At 39.5% G+C, this 25,267-nt stretch overlaps 1 protein-coding gene across 4 annotated transcripts in view; it reads right to left on the bottom strand.

Moving 5' to 3' along the window:
• Window positions 1-25,267, bottom strand: part of camsap2a (calmodulin regulated spectrin-associated protein family, member 2a) — a 56,612-nt gene that overhangs the window by 20,074 nt on the left and 11,271 nt on the right. For 2 of the 4 annotated variants that reach the window (XM_028587631.1, XM_028587632.1), the window contains exons 3-6: window positions 10,077-10,238; window positions 8,491-8,574; window positions 1,482-1,514; window positions 234-375 (exon numbers count right to left, since the gene is read on the bottom strand). In XM_028587631.1, the coding sequence (XP_028443432.1) occupies window positions 234-375; window positions 1,482-1,514; window positions 8,491-8,574; window positions 10,077-10,238 (421 nt within the window). The remainder of the gene's footprint in view (window positions 1-233; window positions 376-1,481; window positions 1,515-8,490; window positions 8,575-10,076; window positions 10,239-25,267) is intronic. The other 2 variants (XM_028587633.1, XM_028587634.1) reach the window with 1 other exon arrangement.

Below are 25,267 nucleotides of genomic sequence, written 5' to 3'. Positions count from 1 at the left end.
GGCCTACCATTTTGTTTTTAAGGGGCAGAAACAGTTTAAGGGCCAGAAACCTTTAAAAAGAAAAAAAATCAGTATTTTCATTTGTATTTGTTTTGGTGAACAGAGCTCTTAAACTACTGCGGATAAATTACACCTTGTTCTACGTTGCAGGACGTCCTGTCCCAAACCAACACACACAACTCTTTACTCAATTACTCAACTTAATTAGCCCACACTAACTGTAAACTCCTTACCATCCAATGACAGCAGCTGAGGGCAGTAGAAGTGCAGCAGAGCACCCAGGGCCGAGCCGTCTGTGCTGTCTTTCAGCAGGTTGTCCACTGGGGGGATGCAGGGAACCAACTGGGTCGAGGCCTGCTCCTTCCTGTAGCGAGCCTGCGTAACATAAAATACACACCTATAAACAAAACTGCATTGTGCAACATTAATCTGCCTAAATCTGCAGTACCTATTGGGCCAGACACGTCCTATGGTTTCTTTTTTCAATCAAAGCTGCAAAATGAACCATGTATAATGATGCAACCATCAAAACAGCTGTATCTTTATATTCTCTTTAAAGCAGCAACACTTTAGAACACATCAAGGCTTCATTAGCTTTACTCATGTACGAAGGTAATTGAATGGGTCTGGAGTTACAGCGAGTGTAGTAAAATGTTTTAATAGCGAGCCCATTGAGAGGGAACAATAACCCACTGTGGGAAATATTAGTTCAGCACAAATACAACTGAAGCGGCTCACTTATTATTTTTTGGGATGTTGTGATCTTTGTTAGTCCTCATGGTACACTACCAGAACATTATGAACTTAAATACGGAGTATCTATAAAACAGCACTCTAAATGAAAAGCTGTCAACATTGCCATATTGATGTGCCGTATTTTTTTTTTATGTCTAGTAACTGTGAGAGTAGGCCAATGGCATGAACATATACATACGACGTTCCACTAAAACACACACAGTGTTTGAGGCAAAGAGAGACAATGTTTGGCTAATCCCTTGGGGACCTCTTCAGTGGTTCCCCAATGGTGTTTAGTCCCACTGACAAGGACCTTAACATTAGCAAATACAAAGAAGTATGTTCTGAGAATCTGAGTTCATATAGACATATTCCTAATGTCTGTATACCACAGATTTCAATAAACGCAACCTTATACTAAACTATGCCTATGCTGTTAATAGGGACTGTAGAGAATAAGGATAACTGATTTATAATGTCATTCACACTCTACTGCTTTATTTTAATGGCAAATAATTACATGCGTTACATTTTCACAATTTCTTTTCATATTCTTGCTGTGTACACTCACATGGATGCAGCACAAGTTGACACTTGTTAATCAGAACAGGGCAAGAGAGAGAGAAGCTGTGTTTATGCAACAGTGTTAAACTGATGGCAATCGAGACAGAGAGAAGTAGGAGGGAGCAGAGACGGTCACTATGGATACACAAATGAAAGAGCGTAGCACTGATTAGTTGACTTACGGGCACAAGCTTCATGTACCACTTGGTTGGAGACTGCAGCAGCACAGCGACAGAAAAAGACAAACAACAAAGAAATACCTGTTAGTGAGATTAGTTGGTAATGCGATTAGTAATACAAGGAAAGACATGACAGCAGTGAGATAAAAGGAAGAGAACGTGTGTTATTGAGAGAGCACGAAAAGCAGCCCACACAACCCAAATAACCCTGAAATTGTGTTTAGTGTAATTTAGTGTTAAGTTCTGATAGTGTATCGTTAAGGCTTTTGCTGCTCATACTTCTACAGAATAGGAGTTTAGCTATGGCCAGATCAAATATAGGTTACTTTGGATGTTCATAGTCATCATTTATCTCAAATAAAATGGCACTGCAACTGAAAAGTGAACAATAACAGATGAAACATTTCAAACCACATGTAAAAACAAATGCATTACAACACATGGGATCATTAGACTAGATTTACAAGACTTTTGACCTGACACAACTCTTACATTTTGGTAGCCACAGTAGCTTGACTAAGCCAGTGTGGAATCTAAACAGGCTGTTCTCATGAACCATTCGTACATATAGCTACGACAAGTAATGCACCGTAATGCATTCCACGTATATATTACTGTGTGCCCCACATCGACTGTCGCTGTATAAGAGAGTGAAGATCCGTCACGTGACCGACCGGCGGTCACCGTCATTTTGTAGGATATCATACGAATTGTTGTGCATACGTTTTCTTACGATATCATACAAACCTGTTCATTAGAATGCATTGATATAAAGCTGTATGCACAAACTGCATCAACAAAAAATGGCAAGGCCTTTTGATAATGTCTTTTCATCATTGCTGTTAGTTGTCAATTCAGTTTTAGTTGTTGTAAATTACTTCTGAACAGAAATTCGCTGCATTTGTAAGTTAAAAAAAGAACATATGTTTGACGTATGCATGTATGATTCCTCTAGTGATGATGTGCCCATCAATAGGCATGCATCCTTCTCTCCTGTGTGTAAAAGACACACTTCCTGATATTGTTAATCTAAATTCACTGCTGATGTGTTGATACATAAATGGGAATTGTGTAATATTAATTTGCTAAGTTTAATCTTATTAGGGAACACTGTAACAACAAAATCAAAAAATGTATCTTATTGTCACTAAAGAGAAGAGCATCAGCTAAATACCCACAGTAGCTAAAAGAAACCAAATAACAATCCCACCGCATACATGCAACCCAACTATCAGCAATCCACTGACAATGTAAGCTGATTCCAAAAGAGGAGAGGCTTGCCTCACTTAATATCTAATTCCCACACTACCTAGAAGCATCAAAGAACCAAATGTGAGCGCCACTCAAAGCGGCTGGCAAGTGCTCGACTTCAAACGGTGAGCCACGACTTGTGAGAAAATACAGCTGCTCTGTACTGAAACCCCCAAAATGAATAATAAAGACAGCAAGAGGATGAAAAGATCAGCTGTAGCCTTCTTGGATTTTCCTGATTTGATTAACGTCACAGCCCCCCTGAATGGTAATTTTAGTCACCAGTAAGAGTCTGATGCAATCAGAGGAACACATGTGATGTAATCTAATAAACAACATATTAGTTAATCAGTTTTATCCATTTGCTAGTGAATGGACTGCCTTGGCTTACTTGTCATAAAATAAAAAGAGTATTAAAATATCAGATTATAGTGGAATGCAGAAAGGATCCATGATTAAAAAAAAAAAAAAAAAAAATCACATATTTTGTGTATTTCTATCCCTCTCAGTACAACATCTGGAAAGTGAATAAATACTGCAGGGTATATATATATATATATATATATATATATATATATATATATATATATATTTTGAGCATAATCTAATACCTACTCTATGTCCTGCATTGTTCACTTGAGTATGTGAGCTCCTTTTATTATTGGGCCATGTTTTTTTTAGCAGATATTTGTTGTCACTTATGTTGTCATAATTACACACATTTATCAAACACAAGAAGACAGGTTCCTGGACACAGCATCTAGCATGTTGTACCTAGCAAATTCGGTTATTTATATCTTTCAAAACAAGACAAATATGTATTAATGGTATTAGAAAGGGTATTTGTAGGCAGAGAGGGAGACAGAGGACACCTCATGGTGCTTTACTTTGTTGTTTTTTATCTTTTTTTTCCATGTCCATACTGTACATCATGTTTATTGTATCTTCTATGTGAAATGGTGTCTGTAAACCATTTACAATACATTAGATACCTTATGTTTACCTGTTAAAGCCAAATTACTTTAAATATACGCTTAAATACAGTATATGATATACGATAATGCAGGACTAATATTCAAACTAAAATACGGTTTAGTCAAACAAAAAAAATGTATAATAACAGCTCAAATCCTACCGTTTCTGCTGATGGATCTTTTAGCTTTTACATTCATTTTTCAGAGACAGTAACAGTGAGTGTCTTTGAGATGAGTTTGGGGTTTTAATAAAGGGTGGTTTTATGATGCAAATGGCTACAAATACCAGCGTGGTCAGCCCAAACTTTCAATGATGGAGTATTCTAAATACGCTGCTGCTCTAAACCTTGCTTCCCCAGTTTAAGAATGAGATGGAGGAGATGAAGAGTGTCTGCATCTAAAGTGATGATCCTAAAATCGTGGGCTGAGCGGAGTCAAACAGAGTTTAGAATCTGTTATAACCACCAATCAAACCCCTGGGGAGAGCTAAGGCCCTCATCTATCATCTCCTTACAGAAGGAAAGACAGACAGACACAGACAGACACAGACAGACACAGACAGACACAGACAGACACAGACAGACACACACAGACACACACACACACACACACACACACACACACACACACACACAGTGTACAGACACTTGCACTCCACCCATCTCCACTTCAATCATCCTGTAACTCTGCCAATCAAAGTTCATCTTCTGAAGCCAGAGATGTCTGGCTGAGCTGTAAGCTCAGCTTTTGAAACTTAAAAGGATTAGTCCTCACTTCTCTGTCCTGACGTTGCCTTTGCAGTCCTCCCCTCCAACCCCCTCCTACCCTCCACTCACCCTCACCCCTGGATTCAGGGTTAGTACAGTAGGTTAAAACAAAAACACTGTTGCCCTGGTGAGCTCTAGTGTTGTCCCAGTAGTGTTCGCGTCTCTGTCTGACTGAGACAGCGTGACTCACACTGCAGTCATACTGCAAAGACAGAACGGGGAGGTATGGGGAGGTGAAAAGTGATGGTGTGAGGGATAGAAGGAGGATAGATGGAGCTGCTAGACACCATGAAGAAATGTTGCCCCCCCCATATGCTAATTACTGACAAATTCCTCACCTTGTTCTGATTTATTGTAACTGAGAGCCCTATTTATTCGCTTTTTTGGGCCAATCAACAAATTTTATTGTGAGGGTGGTGCATAACTAGGACACTAATACTTAGGCTTTGTTTGGTCTGAATGAAAAGGGAATAAAATAAGTGGTTTGTTTCTCTTAGAAAATACTGCAGCTTATTGTTAGTTTGGCAGCGGAAGAAATATATATTTTTGGTCTGATTGCAGAGGAGGGACAGAGAGTTAGGAAACAATGTGGTGGTTTTATGACCAACCAGTAGAAATGATGCTCGTGCCATTATATAACTGATACACATGTAAAAAGTACATAAACTGAAACAGCAAAAGGCAGAAAAAAACAAAACAAAAAACTAATTAGGATGGAGGCAAAGTCATTATTATATTCAAATAGCCAAGACGCTGACTGTGCCTGCCTTCGTATGCCAACACAGCAAGCAGTTGTTATGCAACGTCTCCTGTCTGAGTCAGCAAGAACGTTAAGTTTGACACAAATTAAGGTTCATAAACTGTCCTGTGAATGATATTTAAACCTTAAACAGACAGAAGCAGAATCTGTTTCAGCAGCTGCAGGCAGACAGACGTACTGACTGATTTAAGACTACTTTAATTCATCTGAAAGTGTGGAACTGCATCATCTAATGACAGTGACTTTTATCACAGTTCAGACCAGAACAATGTAGCCAAGAAAGAGAGCGAGTGGGATGGTCATACACACACACACACACACACACACACACACACACACACACACACACACACACACACACACACACACACACACACACACACACACACACACACACACACACACACACACACACACACACACACTAAAAAAAAAAAAAAAAAAAAATAGCTAGACTATCTGTCCAATCGGAGTTCTCTCTCGCACGACTATTTTGCGGCGGCTCTGTGCGGAGTTTAGCGCCGCCCGTGACGATTCTGATTGGTTTAAAGAACCATAGCACGTTTTCCTCCCATCCCAGAATGCTATGTGGAGTAGCCAGACCCTCCTTCAGCGCGCTTTGGAGGAGGGTCTGGCAAAGCGAGACTAGAGAAGGGCCAACTTTCAGGCTCGAAGGGCCAAACAAACGGATGTGTTAACACTCACATCATGAGCAGGAGTGGCTTCACATGTGAGACACTGAGTCAGCGACACAGTGACTTCACTGTAGAGCTTAGATCGGGCCCAAAAAATCAAGCCCAACCCTACCCGAGCCCATGCACGTTGTGTCTGAGCCCGGCCTAACACATTAACTGTCATTATGAGCCAGATTTAAACCAGACACTTTTTTAATACGTGGGTCGTTATAACTGACGTTGTCAACTACAATTCAGAGTTGTTTGAACTACAGAAATCTGTTTAGAATTATCTTAATGAATAATGCAACAAGGACGAAGCATGTAGCCTAAACTGCGCTGCTTGTTTATTCAGAATGGAATGGATCGCAAATGGATCCAAATGAAGAAACGTAAAAAAAAACGTCAACGCATTTCTCTGTGAGGGCTTGCCTCGACCTCAGGGGTAGCGGTAGCCTATGCTTGGAGAAGTAACAAAAGAGGACGTTGAAGGCTGACTATCATCTTTTGTTGTCACTGCCCACGACTTGTTTAAAATGGTTCCATAACTCCGACTGTCCTCCAAACTTGCTGAACGGTAATTCTCCTGTTTTTCGTTTTTTCTTTACATCCTCAAGCTCCATGCTACACACAGCACAGCAGGCCCGGTGTGATGTGTGCGAGAGGAGAAGACTCCGTGCATGACAGGTGTTGCATTTTGTAACTGTAGTCTAACTTGTGTAACTTTTTGGACACATTTGTTACTTTGGCCTAAATATAGCCTATATAGATCATATTTCTGATTATGGCATAGCTTTCTCCCCACCCAATTAGGCTAATAAAGTAATGATTAAAAAAAAAAAGAAAATGCTTGATCAAGGGCCCGGGCTCGGGCACAGAATCTAAACTCTACTTCACTGTAAAAAGACTAACTTTTTATATTCAGTCAAGAGTCTCCTCTTTTTCAACAAGCATAACAAAATCTAATGATGAAATGGTTGGTCACTTGTTTTGTCATGCAACTTCACCAGTTAAAAGTAAGTGTGTATGTGTGTGTTCATGTGGAATAGCTGAGGCATGCAGTGCTGTGTCTGCACACTGACTGGTCAGATCAGCATCAAACTCAGTGGAAGTCTGCACAGCCCTGGGACTGGGAAGAGAACCACACACAAAGTGAGCACACTGCAGTGCTTTTTTCAGCACTCAACTCTCCGCAGGCTAAAAACACAAGGGACAGGGTTTCAATATTTTCCCTTAGGACGACTAACTCTAACTCTCTAAACATTCCTGCAACGCAGCATCTGTAACGATGTGGTGTCAAAGTGTGTTGCCTTTCGTAAACTGTGAGAGAGGAAGCTAGGAAAGGAGGCATGACCCGGGAGTCTAGGGTGGAGGAGTGGAGTAGGATCAAAGGCAGGGAAACATTGAAATGTAGAAAAAATAAATTATCAATAGAAGAAGCAGGAGACTGAATTGCTGCTGATGTACTTGAACTGAAATTTATCAGGGTTATCTGGTACGTGTTGAGGTGGTTGATAACTTTTTAGGTGCCACGGAAACTTGCAAAAAATCTAAATAATAATAATACATTGTATCATTCAAAAACCACACACAAAGGTAACTTTTCTTTCTGGAAATCTGCTGTTGCTGCATAATAACTGATATGGAGGTGAAGAGCACAAGCATGAAGGATGATTGTGACATCATCCACCCCAACTCCTCCCTCTTCTCTGATCATCACTCTGCTGTGTCAGGGTAATAGGTAGCTGTCGCTCGCCATGCCAACTCTGACCCTCACTACCAGACCATAAAACCAAATGTCGCATTGACACACAAACATGGATCGGACTGTGAAATGTACAAGTGGCGATGAAAAGCTTTAATGTGGTATTTTGTTAAATAAATTCCAGGAGTGAGTGTATGCATTATTCAGTTTATCACTGAATGATTTATTGCAAACGTAGTATCAAACTACAGAATCCAAACACAGATTACTCCAGTTACTCAAATACGTAACACACACACACACACACACACACACACACACACACACACACACACACACACACACACACACACACACACACACTAGAAATCACTGCTGACACTAGAGTCAGTTATATAACAGATTTGGACTGTGGGCAGGACCCTGCACATAGGTGACCTTGCACTAAACGACTGCTGGCCTAATGAGATTAGAGAGCACTGATGTGCAGGTGAAGGCACAAATGAAATGAGTGATGCTTGCACACTTGTCAGGATGGCTAAACTCGTTCTGATGCTAAAGATGCAGCCTGGCATTCTCTCTCTTTCTTATTTAATAAATACAGACTGAGCTTCATCTAAAGCTCAGACATATGTGAGTGAGCTTTTCGTCGTCGGTAGCTGGGCTTTAAGGGCTTAAGATCTTTGAGGAAACTGGTCTCAAATATTAAAGTGACAAATAGCTGTCAGTCAAAAAGCAGAATGTTGTGGTAAGTCCATTAAGTGGAGCCAAGGATTTCAGTTAGCTTGTTTAGAACTGTCCATCACACTGGCGACATCTGTATGTTCATGTGGAGTTTGTGAAGTGTTGGGAGAGAGGAAGGGAAAGGAAAAAACACCCACCCGAGGACTCCCAGCAGGGTCGGCGCTCTGTGTCTCCCTCATCCTCTGCTCCTGAGCCACGATGTCTTTCAGATACTCATTTATCTGAAAGACAGAGGACAAACCAGGCTAAAATTCACAGCTGCAGCTGAATCAATTAGCAAAATTTTATATAAGGAACAGACTATGACGAATACCTCATTTTCAGCTCATATTGCTCTCATATAAAGAGTAATAGTAAAAGTTCAAAAGTCAAGTTGATATTGAAATTTGACTTTCCAACAGTGGAACATTAGCATATGGGCGATATTGAATCAAATGACTGCACTGTGCCAAAGCAATCCTTTATTTTGTAATCATTACTTTTAAGAAAAAAACAATTTAATTGTGCATTTGTTTTGTGTGTTAATATAAAAGGATCCCAATAGAAGTCTGTGTTTAAATGCATACATTGTAGAATTTTGGGGATTTTCTGAATCAACTGTAATAAAAATTCAATGAATCAAATCTAATCTCATTCAATCCTGCACTGTTGACAATATACAGTATCTACAGTTCTCCTCAAATTCATATGGATCAAGTTAATGCAGGAATCAGCTGTGAATTGTGGACCTTTGGAACACAAAGGAACCCCAACAGAGAGCCATGTGTCCAACCAGTAGGACTCCATGACCACACCTGTTAGCTATTGTGAGTGTCTTTGTGTGTGTGTGTGTGTGTGTGTGTGTGTGTGTGTAGCTCAGAGTTGGCAGGAGCCCAGCGTTCCTACTAGAAGAATGTAAACAGACTGGGCCCTGTAGCATTATATGAAGGAGCCAGCACCATCTGCACATGCAGGCCAAGTAGCCAACCACTAGTGTAAAAAAGCTGATTTACACAAAGCATGTCGTTTTCAAGTGCATTAGGCCACATTTTACTGATGTGTAATACGTACTGTAGTCTGTAGCAAATAAATTTCATGGACATTTTTTGAAGAGTGTTTTGCACATTAACATGATAGACCGCCCAAACAACATTCACCACATGTAAGCTTGATGCTTGGCTGTAAAAAACAATGTATTTACTCTTGTTTCCTGAATTTCTATTCTCTTGCACATACATACAGTGAGTCATGGACATGCTTTACGTGACACATGTAAAACACACGACACTCCTTGCATCATAAAAGTCTGTTAAAAGGTTATGAAGTCAGCGAAAGTAGTAAAGAATTGGACAATCCCACCTTTATCAAACCCACAAGGATGTTTTCTCATCCTGCGAGTTCAATTGCGAGTTCACCTGTACACGTCATATGCTATAAGCTCAAGGCATGGTGTGCATGTAATAGATTTGATGGTATTTAGGTCAGTGTATTTGACTGTAATATCTTGCAACCAAACTGCGCACTGTGGAATGTCAGAGATCAAGCTCTAACCCAATGACCCTGAGTGATGGTATCTACAATAACTTGTGTACAATATGACCACCAGCCTGCTACTTGGACAGATACTGAACATGTGACTTACTTTTACAAGTTTATGATATGGTGCAACCCTAATGACCAGGTTTCTCACAATCGGTCCTTGTAGTTACAGTAAATCTGTCATTTTTAAGAAGAATATACCCACCTTGTTGATCCAGGTGGTCACTGCGTCCTCGGTGTCATAAGGTGTTTCCACCTCAGGGTCGTAAGACGAATACTGACGAATGCAGGCCATCACCTTCTCGACACTCACCATCTCCACTGTGTACGCCATCATCAGAGTGTCGATCATTGCCAAGTGAGCGCTCTGGAAGAGAAAACAGTACAGAGAAAGATTTAGAGGGTGAAAACTAGGGGTGGGAATACCAAGAAGCCTCACGATACAATCTCAATAATACTTAGGTCATGATACGATATTATTGCGATTTTAAACATATTGCAATATTCTGCAACATTGCAATTTATTACATTTTTTCCGACTTCAAATGTTTCCCAATTTTAAATTATGTCCCCAAAAGGAAACTTTGTCAATATCTAAATTCGATTACTAAAAAAGTTGGCAACAAATTTAATTATCGATTCGTTGTGTCGTGAAACTATTACGCCACCTAGTCGCGGAGATAAAAAAAAATTTAGTTGAGCGCAGAGCGGCGCAGAGCGGCGCAGCGCGGAGCGAAAGAAAAGAAAAAAAGAGCAGAGCGGGGGTAGAGAAAATACGGAGAGAGACCGGAGAGACCCGTAACGTTGTTCTGAAACTGTTGTCATGTATATATTATGTGCTTGTCCCATATCCGTTATTGTTGACAAATATATTAGTGTGGGCTGTATAAATGAACTTAACTTGCTCTTACTACAATGATGGTAATAATTTAATGAATAAGTGTGTGTGTGTCTGTCGGTCTTGTCTGTATCTGCTATTTGGGTTACTTACTTTTACACAACTATTAACTAAAACAAGTATGTATGTATTGAGTTGATGTAAATTAATGCTTTTTTATTTTTTTTTATCCGATTCATCGAAAAAATAATCGACAGATTAATCGATTATTAAAATAATCGTTAGTTGCAGCCCTAATCTCACTTCAATTTTAAAAATGGGACAAACTGACCAACACATATACAGTATATTAAAAGATCAATACTTGGCGTCTGTGTATCAATACAGTATTGCCATGGAAAATATTGCGATGCTATGCTGTATCGATAATTTCCCCCCACCCCTAGTAAAAACAAGTAGCTTTGAGGTAGCTGGTGATTCCAGCAGATGCTTGACTGTGGTTCACTTCCTGCAGATAGTATATTTGAAGTATTTTAGCCATTGAAGGTCAAACCCAACTGCAAGTTGGCCAGGTGTAAAATGGTGTATGATAAGAGAATGATAGATGAGGAAATAAGCCCAGTTTGTTTCATTGACACTGCATCTGAAGAGACAAATCACTTTGCTCAGAGAGGAACTGAAACTCGGACCATGACAGCTTTTTAATCTCAGTGACAGATTGATCTGTCAGACTACAAAAAAATATGACACTAACAGAATCAAGATAAACACATAAGCATAAAAAAGAGCATTTCCTGCATGTTACTGACAAAGCCAAAGGCCTGTCAGGTGCACTGAGATGAGAACGAGACATGAACAAGCCAATAAGAAGTGTGTGAGTTAGACTGCAAATAGCCTATGTATCTGAGCAGGTTAAATTGGCTGCCTAATCTTAAAAACCTGATGTAAAGTTTGAAAATGGCACATCCAGTCTGCCAACAAAATTTTCCAGAGTGGGGGCCCGGAGTGAGCGAGGACTCCAAATCCTCTGCTGTACATCTGAAATTGTCGTCAAGTTGAACATTCATTTGTTGATGTTGCCCTGGAAACAAGTGCCTTCATCCCTAGTTACAAGACCCAGTTTGCTCACAGCGACCGCTACCCTTTGAGAAGCCGGAATAAGACATCTTTCTGACAACTGAATCCAATTAATAGGCATCCATTATAAGCTGCTCTACTCATCTTTATCACTGACTGGAGGGTTTTATTTTGAAAAACTATGAATATAAATCCAATTTTGGACACATAATCATGAAGTTCATCATCCAATGTCCCAACAGTACACTATGTGTACTTCTGTGTCCTACTTTTCTTTGGACATGACTGTGGTTGATCTGTGCTATCAATCAGTATATCAGTTAATCTCAACAACTCCAATGTATTATAATTACTGCATGTTGTATGACTGCTCTACTCTTACACTTTGGCTCGGCTCCCAAAAGGAACTGTGTAGCAATTTCAATCTGACATTGAACATGATACAAGGAACAGAACACAGAAAGGTGTGGTTTCCAATTCTACGCTGCAATATGCAAATATATTTACACAATAATTTCAGTATCTAGTGTTGTATGTAAAATAATATAGTAGTAAGTGTATGAGTGACTTATGCCATCCTCATACAATTTTGTTTTTGATTGGTGGATTACCTGTTTTTTGGGATGGAAATCATCCACAATGTTGCGTTGTTTTTTTGTCATTTTCCAGTTACACTTTACTTGAAGGTATCTACATAAGGGTGACATGACACGGTCATGAACGTGTCATAAACATTATAAACAAGTCATAAACGTTTATAACAATGCTTCTTTTAGTAAGTGTCATTCGGTTTTTGTCATGACAAGTTATAGTTAGGGTTGGGGTTCATCTGTCATGACTGTGTCATGACAGTGTCAGGTGTTCATGACAGTGTCATGGCCCTCTTATGTAGACACCTTCAAGTAAAGGGTTACCATATTTCCTCCATTGGTTGGGTTTCTAACAAAAAAAAAAGTACTTCTACTTCTAACCATGGACGGATTACGATGTTCTTAAAAACATTTCAACTGTGTAAATACAATGGGCATTGGTCATTTAACCTATTTATAAAAATTAGATGCAAATGACTCCAACTTGTGTAGCATTCCACAGGTGTTCACGCATCAGGCTAATAAAGCCAATCTTTGAATGGTATCAACAATCTAAAAGTACTGAAGGTATTGCAAGCGTTACAGGTATGAGACAAGTCAGATGTGGTGTGTTTGCCCTAAATTAAAAAAATGTCCCGATGAGGAGCAATTTCCTTTGCAGACAGCAGCCCAACACAAATACATAATAATAATAATAATAATAATAATAATAATATATTTTATTTGTTGGCGCCTTTCAAGACACCCAAGGACACCTTACAAAACATTAATAAAATCATACATATACATCATCCATAACACAGCACAATATCCATATTTCCTACACTTTCACCATGACATCCAAAGTTATAGTTTGTTTAAAAAATACAATAGCAGATGGGACAGAGGACAATCTGTATCTATTAGTGCTACCTTTGGGGAGACAAAACCTCCACCCTGATGGAAGTATCTGGAACTCAACATGTAAACGATCTTGAGAGTCCAAAACAGTACGGTACAGTAAGGTATGGTGAGGTAAGGATGTAATAAAATTTTATTTAAGTCACAGTTTAGTTCCCAAGCATTACTCTGTTTACAAGGAGAAACTTTGAATCATTATGAAATATAGCCTACATTACAGACACAATGTCAGTGTCTGTCCACAATAATGAGGGAGAAAGGTAATTTGTGAAACAAAAACTAAATATTTCGATTTAAATTGATGCAACAAGGAAAGCGAAAAGTCATAGGGAGGAGGTCGTGGTGTTGGATGAGTGTATGACTTTAACACGACGTGTTCACTTCTACCAACAATCCACCTTTGCTTCCTTTAACAACAGATCTTTTGTGACCAGGACCTTTTCCGAAACGTAACTTCCCTATGACCTCAGTCTGTTTTCTACAATCATAGTTAGACTTGCCCAGTGGCTAGCCAGGTCCCTATGGTACCAGTGTAACATAACTGAGGAGCTTCTGCTTGGCCCCTTTCTGTTGCTTGCAGATATAAATCATTTTTTTGTTTGTAAGATGTTTGTTATTTTTGAAGACTGATGCCTAATTAGCCCATGCTAACTAGCTATGTTGCATCATGATACAGAGGTTATGAAATACAAGATCAAAGCAGCAACAATTATTTAGGTATAATTAGCATAAAAACATTATTTCTCTAGATCAAAACAGACTGATACAGAGTTTTTCAAATAACCAAAGTCAGAAAACAGTTCTAACAACTCTAATACTCATGCATGTTGACATATAGAGCATATTTTAAGCAAGACACTGTACTGACATATAATTAATCACTTTCATTTGCAATGTGAGTGGAAATAGAAGCTGAATGTGGAATTATAACACTGTCTTTACTGCACCATGGTGATATGGTGTAATCTGTGTATTTTAGTTCTTGGCTCCCACCTTTAGGTCCCTCTATAGTGCCTCAACCACCACACATTACCCAGGAATCAAAACGCTAAATATTTATAGTTTAGCTGCAGGATTTCCATGAGCTAACCCGATTAATCGGCCGTAAAGTTAAAGCGGCCCCTTGAAGATCCGCAATGATGCAGTGCACCAGAGTCAGAGAAAAGGAACAATGTATTAAACATATCACTGGAGGGTTTTATAGTGAAAGTGATGTTAAAAAGCTGTGTTGTTCGCTCACTCTGTCACTAACAATGCCAATAATAAAGCAGCGTTTGATATCCTCTTGGACTATTCATGTTAAAAACCTGTGCCTTTTGCATATTATTCCTTTATGTATATTTCTTTTTAGTGTATGTCATTTGTGTGACGACGGCTGGAGAAACCAAGATATTTTCTTTCCCCAAAAATATAGCATGATAAAGTCAAATTGGCTGTCAAGTTAGCAACTATATTGTGCATTTTTTAGCTCCGAAAATTAATTTGCTGTCTGACGATGCATTAACTTAATGCTTAATTTCCCCTATCTCTGATCTGGCAACCCAGCAGCAAACCAATCCCATTTAATAATACACTGCAGAGATGTTTTCTATTGGCCTTCACTTAGACTGTCCAAACATTGTAAAAGAGACAAACAACCAAATACACACACATACACATCCTGTTATCAGTTTGTAGTGTAGTTACAAACCTGCCCTGTGTTTATATTTGTTCTACAACAAATGATCAATTCCAGGCAAGACTGATTTCGAAAAGGCCAAGGGACCAGCTTCATTCCTCAAAGGCCTCTTTACCCCCTGACTCCTCCCTTCGGTTGAGCAATATAATGATATTGATTTGGATTTGATCTGGTCTAATGAGATAAAATGACAACAATAAGAACTAATCTTGTTTACTATACCACAGACCGGCAGTCTCTAATCACATTGAGTATGTGGGAGGAAGAGGCTAGTGTAGGACCACATGCTCACTCCAGGATCCGGGTGTTTTTGACACTGGGATCATGCATACTTTATAATGAGACAAAGCAGCTTCTTTCAGCACTTAAAAGTCACAGATGTTAGCAATAAATCTTTGGATAAATTGTTTGAACTTGAAAGTGCCATACCCACAGTTTCATTCCTTCTCTGCAAACTCTACCAGGTAAAAAAAAATTAATTAAATGGACAAAGAGAACAGTGAAGGAGAAGGAGGACCCACTACAAAGATGACAAAGAGTGATGCAGACGAAAGTAAGCGGTTTACACAGATTCAGGTAAAAATTGAGTTATTTTGACCTACTTTTAATTACTAATAAAGCCTGAAAGGAAATTCAATTTACAAAATTTATTTTAGCAAGTATTGCTAACATTGCCTGTATTTCCAACACTTGGATATCATCAAAAAGCTTAGCCGAAAACATGTTTTAGTATTTGGAACTGCTTGAAATCATGGGGAGAGGAGTTTGAGCTAGTTATTGGGGAGGCTGACTGACACATATTTTCCTCTTGCAGTTTTCAAAACGTGTTGACCGTGACAAAAAACTGTTATGGTCACATTTAAATTTTGATATTTTCACATTCCTTTACTAAATGGTGTACTGGGTTTGACTGTGGAGATCAGTAAGGAAAAGTATTTCAGCTGCAGTGATAACAGTGATAACACTGCAAGGAACATGTGTTTCTGACAGCTGATGGAGAGGCTGACATTTACTGCATGTCCATTTGTATGGCCCCAAATTTACAAAACTGAAAGTCTGAAGGCCAAAATGGCACTAAAACTAAAAACTAAAACTCCTCATTAATATAATTTATAATAGCATTTGCCAGCTGACCCTTATAATAGAGCTTCCTAGTTGCATCAAAATATTTGCAACTGTCTCATTCTATTTGAATTCATGTGGAAAATGCCTCTTTAAAATGGTCCTCACAAAGCATATATAGGAAATAGGCTGCCACAACTGAATTAGTTCTGAATAAGAGTTGCTGTATGTGTAACGCTCACATTAATGGACAGTCATTGAAGGACCAGCTGACTGTGTAAATGTCAGGTGAAAGCTAAAAGGAAGAAGAAAGGATGAATGAGTGGTGGTTAGATGGAGAAAAGACGTAGAAGAAGAGAGGGAGGAAGAATATGAAGCAAGGAAAGACGTATATTCTTCACTGCCCAAAGAAAGGGTTAGCCTTTCATGTTAGGCAGACCTGCCAGTTGTTTGCAATGAGGCCATTTCCTCTGCGATATCCCATGATGTCGTGTTTTCTAACCTTTCGGTTTGCTGCACATGTGCTTTCCTTCAGCACTCCTTTACATCATATTCATACAGTTGCACATATCCACACATTGGAGCTGCCCAGCCCAACCTCTGTCTTCCACTGTTGGCCAATGAGCAGCCCCACTGGAGCATTCAGGGATCAAGTGCCTTGCTTGAGGGTATCTACACAGCTGCAAGAGGGGAAATGTTGTGAAACCTTCCAATGATAAGACTGCTTCTCTAACCTTTAGTCTCTGCTTCCCCCTTTAGTCTCCGCTTCTTTAGCATATGCTTACTAAAGCTACATTGATGTTTAGTTATTTTTATCACACATTTCATACAGACACGGTATATTCCGTGGCCAAAGACACAAGAATTTTTACTTTCTCTTCTAAGCTGATTACGTCCATACAACTTGTTTTGATTTCTCAGGCGGTAAGAAGACACTCCTTCATGGTCAATATCCTGTTTTTATTGTAGTGCTACATTGCTGCCTCTCTGTATTTCTCACCCGGGGAGAGAAGCAAACACTGTTCATCTTTAATACGGCTTCTTGGTGAAAGAGGAAGGATGAAAATCCACCGTAGGAGTCTGATTTAACATTGCACAAAAGAAATGCAAAAAAAAACCCTAGTGTGATAGTGTGTGATGTATTTCACCTCATTGTTGTGTGTCTGTTGTAAATAAACTAAAATCTCTATTATCAGAGCTTTAAACTGCTTGTTGTGACCTGAACCAGGCGGCGGAAGATACACAATACTTTACTACCTCCAGAGACGTGCAGTCAGGGTAGGCAAGCTAGGCACTGCCTACCCTGTCAAAATTCAAATATAAAAATGTTTATTAAATAATTTTATTTAATAAACTTGTATTTCTATTTTTATTGTATATTCTTGTGATTTATATATAATATATATATAATATATATATATATATATATATATATATATATATATATATATATAATAATGTATTATTCAAATTTTTAGGACGTTACGATGACAAATGTAGCAGTTACGCATAATCAAATACAAAAGAAATGGTAGAATAAGCAGTGCTTTTACTGTCCATTCATTGCGGATGACAAGCGAAAAACCCATGTTGCGCATGCGCACTTCGATCTTGTATTCCTCAACATGTACGGCAAAAAGCACAACTCTGCTGTGCCTTTACACGTAAATATGTTATACCAGTAATCACCTACGTTACATATCAGACATGGACCAATTAAAATCGAGATATTACTGGACATTTGCGCAGTTTACGTCATTAGCTACATTGTAAGTGTAATCCCCGCGAAATTCAAACAGCAGCGGTGTCCGCAACTGGTCTTGACAATACCAGCCACAGCTTCGGTGGAGCGCACATTTTACCACTCCGAAACGGATCAAAACATAAAGTCGGAACTGGACCGGGCAAGCACGTCTTTCAGCCCTTGCCATTATGTCAATTGAGAGCCAGAGACTATGCAAACTGAAGGCCCGTAAAGACGAGTTTTACAACGCTGTGATCGACGTCTTAACGAGGAAAGAGCGGCGGATGGATTTTATGTCTATAAATAATACCGATTGGTGAGTCAGAAACTATTTTGGGCTTAATATGAATTGAGTGAAAAAAAAAGTGTGGTTGAATTAATTGCTGATTGCAAGCCATTTGCCTTCATATTCAATTGAGCAGTGTGTGTGTTTTCATTGTTGCTGACTGACAAACATAGCCTAAATGTCCGCTGTGCAATAATTAAGATAAAGATGGTTGCATAACTTCCATTCTGATGCTAGACATTAACTGTGTGTGTGTGTGTGTGTGTGTGTGTGTGTGTGTGTGTGTGTGTGTGGATATGTCATCCTGATTGGAAATTTCTTGATATTGACCGTGCGTGTGTGCCGTGCTTGTGCATAACGTTTACTGTTTTGATATATTAGCCTAATCAATAAATTAGGTAATCTGGCTTTCATAAATCAGTGCCTAGCCTCTCACTGACATCACCGCACGTCACTGACTACCTCACCGTTACCGTACAGGATCTCTGAAATTTTTTTCTGTGAAATCTTTACATTGACTTTATTCCACTGCAACATGATCTGAATTGAGGCAATGACTACAGTAATGTATTTACCACAACTTACAGAAAAAGCTTTTAAGGGGCAGTTGGTGCCTGTTTTTATTGGAGTCCAAGGCTTCATTGATTATGTATGACAGTCAAAAAATAAAAGTGTGAGCAGAAAAGGACCCTAAACTGAACACGAACACACACGAACACACACGAACACACACACACACACACACACACACACACACACACACACACAAACACACACACAAACACACACACAAACACACACACAAACACACACACACACACACACACACACACACACACACACACACACACACACACACACACACACACACACACACACACACACACACACACACACACACACACACACACACACACACACCTCAGGGGTGCTGTAATATTGAAATGGAGTCTGCTTTTAGTATTACAGCTCTCATGTCCAGGCTCAGAGGCCTCTAGCTTCAGGTAACTTCACGCCGACACAGCTGGACATGGAAAAGCTCTCAGCTGTTCCTCTCTCTAGTCCCGTTCGAAGGTCACCACAAGTACTTAACGTAAAGTTAAAAGGAAAAAGCAGCACCACTTTTTCGTATGAATATATTTTCTTTGCTTTAGTAAAAAAGAAAGTTCAAGAGCTGATAATTTCAAAGTTAGTTTTATCCTTACTGATTGCCAGATGGAAGGAGTTTAATGGCAACATAAAAAGAAAAATTCAGATAATCACAAGAAGGTATGTAATACAAGGTCAGGTGTGCCTTAGCCAGCTAGCAGAAAATCCCTACATTTAAATCTCTGGAAATTACAACCAAATTGATGTGAAAACCGAGACAGGTGAAAGTCAAACTGAATTGAACTGAACCATTTAATTAACTGAACCATGACTGCTCCCAGTAAACACAGGTAATCAGTCACCAGTCTTACAGGCAATTTTGCGTTGCATCCAAACGGTTTGAACGACACAGAACTGCATTTTGAATTTGGACAATTTTGTCCAAAATCATTAACAATACTTTGGAAATATAAAACCTTCCTCTTTTCTGTCTGCAGTCTTTTCTTTTTGAGTGAAGACATAACCCACAAAGATAGCCCAATCATGAGGAGAAATAAAAATGCTCACGCACACAATTGCACACTTTGGGATTTACAAAATACTAACTGTGAGGTCTGGCATCACTTGTGGGAGTGGAGCTTTTAAGCAAAATACCTTCCCCCTCCATATGCTCTAAACCCAAACTAGCAATTATATGGAAACCTCAAAGCTAACCTTAGAACACTCTCTAGGGACACGATCACAACTACCAGCCAGTGTTGACCCCGCCTGGAGATAAGTTTGAAAAGGCTCTCTGCGTTGAAAAAGTTTCATTTATGGATAAGGATAAAAGAGGGTTTGATTTCATTTAAAGGGAAATGCCACACATTTGACATAAACATGACTGGCAATTACCTGGTGCTCAGACTAAATCCCTGTGAGAATGCAGATGTGTGACCACGGAAGGACATTTGCTTTCAGCTAAATCTGGTACTATGCACAATTCCCCATTTTCCTAAAAGTTATGTTTTTTTGAGTCTTAAAAAAAAAAAAACTTCTCTTCTCTCTTTATGTCACAGTCTCCATTTCACACTATAAGGGATCTCATTGCAAGTACCCTAAAACTGGGTCTTCAACAAAGCAGAGTAGAGCATTAACTGCAGTGTCGCCTGCTTTTACCAGGTCAGGATTGTGGTTTTGTCTTCTGGCGGCACATTGTGCTAAACATCTATGTGGAAATAAAGAGAGAATTGCATTCTTCAGTGTTGTTTTTGTGTGTTTCTATGGACATTTGTATACAACAATCAAGGCTAATGAATGTATTGTTCTCTGATGGAAGTCAATTTGTTTAAATTATTCATAAGTGAATATAAAACACATACACACTACAATAGTATAACTAATACTAACACTTGTTTAATTGAATGTAAAAAATTTGATTCCTGTATAAGGTTTTGCACAGGGCCACAACTGTAGCAGCATGAATTCATTACGGATTAGGTGCTATTATAGCCTCACCAATCCTTTCATTTGTAATGTCAGTAATAATATGGAGAACCAGGTGAATATTTTAAGCTATGTAGAGTGTGAACGATTTCTCCCAAGAAATCCCCTGTTCCACATTCTGAAGAAAACATTACACAGATTTTCTCTATTAGTATAATAAGCTTACGGTGCCAATTTACCAGATCAGAATATATCATTTAATACTAGTCTAGCAATGCCACACCCTACCTCCACAGCGCTGCGGAGGAGGGTCTGGCTAGTCCACATAGCATTCCGGGATGGGAGGAAAACGTGCTCTGGTTTATTGGCATTTCTTTAAACCAATCACAATCGTCTTTGGCGGTGCTAAGCTCCGTACGGAGCAACGGCGCCACTGCAAAATAGCCTCGGGGAGGAACTTGTTGTGGTGGAACATGTGTACGTTTAAAACGGTATTGTTTTAGTTGTGCAACAGAAAACTCAGATTGGACAGATAGTCTAGCTAGCTGGATTTACCCTGCAGAGAGCTGAGGAGCAGTTAACCATAGTCCTCAGAAATCGACCAAGTTTAGAACGCCAACACAAAGAAAGCCCAAGGTAAATGAGTGAAATCCGGAGAGTTTCCGTCGGCAACGGAGCAATCCCGGAAGTGGAAGATCTGGACATTCAACAAAAAAAAAAAAAAACTACTAGAGATGCACCAATTACAATTTTTCATTGTTTGACCTGCTGATACTGATTTTAGCGGATTCCAATAAGAAATTTTCTAACCACTTTACAGTTAGTTACTTTAATAGAACATTTTACATTTTGCATAGAACATAGACATTTTTTTTTAACAGATAATCAATCGCTAAAAAATAGAACTATATAAATTTATAAATATATACATTTAAAAATTAAAATTTTAAATGTGATATATTTAGCAAACTAAACTTCTGTATGAAAACAGGGAAAACAGTACAAAAGGCTGTCTATAAGCAGTGATTGTTAGAGTGCATGATGGAGAATAGCGTGGACACGCCACCCGGCAGAAAAGTGAGAAAAAAAAGAGACTCGCTGTCCGAGGGATAACTAGCCAGTGGAGATCGTGTGTGTGTGTGTGCGTCCTTGAGAGCTATGTTGTCAGTTCATTGTTAGCTGGTGATTTCGTTGTTTGTGTTGTGCTAGCTAGGTTGGACGTGGCTGTTGATTCGATATAATGGCGATTGTTGAATGCCCTTGCTCATGTTTGTATTTTATGTGCATTATTTACATGCTACAGTAGTTACACTGCATTAAGATAATGTAATTAATAGTGGGTTTATTGTTATTATTTGCTAGCCTATATATAATTACTATGACAGTGAACTGAGAACTTGTAGGTTTTGTTTTACAGGATTTTTTTTGTCAATATGCAGTAAGTGTAAAAATCTGTCTATGGTCTGTCAGGTTACTTCTTCAGGCTGAGCCACCAGGCACTGACCTGCGATCTCCCTCCGAGGCCTGGCTCCAAAAGAGAGCAAAGACGTCGATCAATACAGTAGATGTCTTTGAATTATTCTTAGTCTGGCACCTCACCTGGGATCAATTTGCCTTGGGTAACCCTACAAGCTGTTTCCTCTGACAACAAAGCTCCCAGGCTCACAGGAGCACACAATCTCCTTTATTACAATAGACATTTACTGCATTTTGGAAAATATTTCTGCATAGATTGACACTTGAATTACCAAGGTATTTTTCAGTGCAAAAGACAAAACATATAAGTAAGGAGTTACTGGCTACTGCTTACTGTGTTGTATCAGCTAGCATGGGACATAAGCTTAAGGTTTCCTCTCTGCACTGTTTAAAAGGCCTGTAGACAAATGTGTTCCTGGGATCACAATCTAGACATTAAATTAAAAGCAGAAAAAAACACATCAGCCTAAAACACAGTCAGAAAGATGCTCAGCACATCATATGACATCACATTATGTGCTCGCTGCCTACCCATCCATACTGTGCTGCCTGGAAGTCGCCGCTGGCATTGAGCATAACATGCTGGCTGGGACTTGAAAGTACTTGGATGGGCTTCCCTTCCACCTTGCTGCTTCGGCTCGTCTTTGTTCGTAAGATCAATTGCAGAGGCAGAGAATAAGGGACAGAGGAAGCTAGTTTGATGTTAAGCAGTATTTCTTCTGCCTGGCAGTCAGGTTAGCTTCCTATACTTTATCATATACGTGTGTGTGTGTGTGTGTGTGTGTGTGTGTGTGCAGCAGTGTCTTAGAAATACCATCTGCCTGCTCATACGAATCCAGCATTTCAGTATTCTCTGCCTCAGAGCGTGGCAGTGTTCTTACAGTACAGAGCTGCACATGCAAGCACAGACTGCGCATATGACATATGCAAGCATGAGCACCCCCACCTACACACACACACACACACACACACACACACACACACACACACACACACACACACACACACACAGCCTACTGGAGTGTAACCATGGAAACGGAGCTCCTGCCCAATAGGGGTTGTGATTGAGGAAGCGAAAGGGAGGGAGTGTATTCATCTCTATTAATCCATGCAATACATGTCACACAGTAAAACTGAACCGACAAACTTTTTTTTTTTTTATCAATGTAGAAAGTATATGTAGTGATTGGTGACATTGTTAAATATAAAACACACAATATTAGAAATGTCTGATGAATATAGACTGATGCTTACATTTAGCACAATGCATTCTATTTTTGATGTATACATACAAGCAAAATAACTGGTCCGTATAATAATGTGTTAGTAGTACATTATCTAAAGAGTATGAAATACATTTTTTGGGAGGGAATTTAAATTCTTGTTGGTAGTTAAAACTGGCTTTTACATTTACATCATCATACAAACATTTGAACCTATTACACTTTATACCTATATAGGGGGACATCTGATATTGACAAGTCATGACATCATTAAGCAACAAGTAATAACTGCTGCTAAAACAGTTGCGAGAGGGATTTTGATTTTGATATGGACAATGTTCGTTTTGCGAGCTGCTGCTGGGTGTTTGTGTACACATGTTCTGTTTCGTTGCACAGCTAATGCGACACTCCTGTGCTGTAATATGTCAGCAACAATTAACCAGGTCACGTTCCTTTTTGGCACGGTGCTCACTCGGCTAAATGAGCCCAAGTTAACAAGGGAACGCTTTGGAGGTTAAAATGACTTGCTTAAGAAATCTTCTGTGTGACTCCAACCGGTGCCTTAAGTACAACTGGCAAACAACTGAGTAGAAAACATGGGAGTAGGTTTCGCATTACAATAGCGCTGTAATTAATGTGCCATAAGGCTTACAATACATCTAAAAATAAATCTCCAAACTCTAAAGCAGCATGGTTTCATCAAGAACTACATAATACATCAGTTAATGTACACATTAGAGATGCATTTGCCATTAAGGTTGGATTTGGAAGCATGTAGCCTATAACATGTAGCCTAAAGCAAGGTGCTATGCCTCTTATCAGTAGTTCACACACCCCAAACGGCCGTGATGGAGTCTGATTTATATATACAGTCTAACCTACAACATGACCTATTTACTACAGCTTTATTAAATATTAAAGCTGTGACATTCAAGGTTCGGCAGCTTGGAAGAACATCGGTTCTCACCGCGACACGGTCAAGGAAGTAAACCCTACATCACCAAGTTACCGTCCCTGTGGATGATCGACAGGCTTTTCACAAGGAATCTGTTAAGCAGAGTAGGTAAGAAAGCTTCAGATCGTGGCGCATTTCGTCATCCACTGAAATCCAAAACAATAGTCCTGCATCTTTGCAGTGGTAATTTCAACCCAATGAAGGGGGGGAAAAAAACAGTGCTTGTTCCTTTCTCATTATCACTGCAGAGGCACCCTTGAGCAAGGCAATTAACTGCTCTGAATGAATGTGGAACAGAGCGCTGTTGCAAAATCGTGTTCATGTTGATCGAAACAACCCTGAATATATTAAGCAAAATAATAAAATGCTAAATGCTGTTTCTCTACATTAACCAGTCTGTGCCTTGCTGCAGGGATGCAAGTGGCACTTCTGTGCCACTCTACACCGTGCAATTAGGTTCTTAGATACTTGCGCACACTCATTTAACAACACACTTAATACACATGCGGAAACTCATGCAGCCTCACACCAACATGGCATCATGACTGCGTAAACATACACGCCACTTTCCTAAAGCCAAATGGCATGTTATCCGTACGCATAATGAGCTATCCACGTGTACTGTATGTCTACGCTGTATACAGTATGTGGCGTTGCCACGTGGCGTGTTATCGCGAGAACATGCCGTACTATCGCGAGAACGTCACACCCGTGTAAAAAGGAAAAAGAAAGGGTTTAGGAAAAGAACATTGGGAAAGGCTTTAGTAACACAAAAAAACCCCAACAAAAACACGATGGTGACCAACATCACATACTTAGGAAGACAAAAAACGGTTGGGTTTAGGAAAGAAACATTGGGGAAGGCTTAAAAAGAAAAAAACGGTTGAGAAACGCATCACGCGGGACGCGATCCTGGCTCTCCTGGGTGAAAGTCCTGTGTTTTACCCACCTCCCACCCCAACCAACCTCTCGCCGTGGACTTGCGCCCTTTCATACTACTCGCTACGGCGAAAATGTACACGTTATGTAGGTCAATGGCGGCCAAACGGCGTT

This window comes from Perca flavescens, chromosome 9 (assembly GCF_004354835.1).
Source record: "Perca flavescens isolate YP-PL-M2 chromosome 9, PFLA_1.0, whole genome shotgun sequence".
NCBI lineage: Eukaryota > Metazoa > Chordata > Actinopteri > Perciformes > Percidae > Perca > Perca flavescens.
The sequence above is the reverse complement of the archived record's forward strand: the minus strand, read 5'-3'. Positions and strand labels throughout refer to the sequence as shown.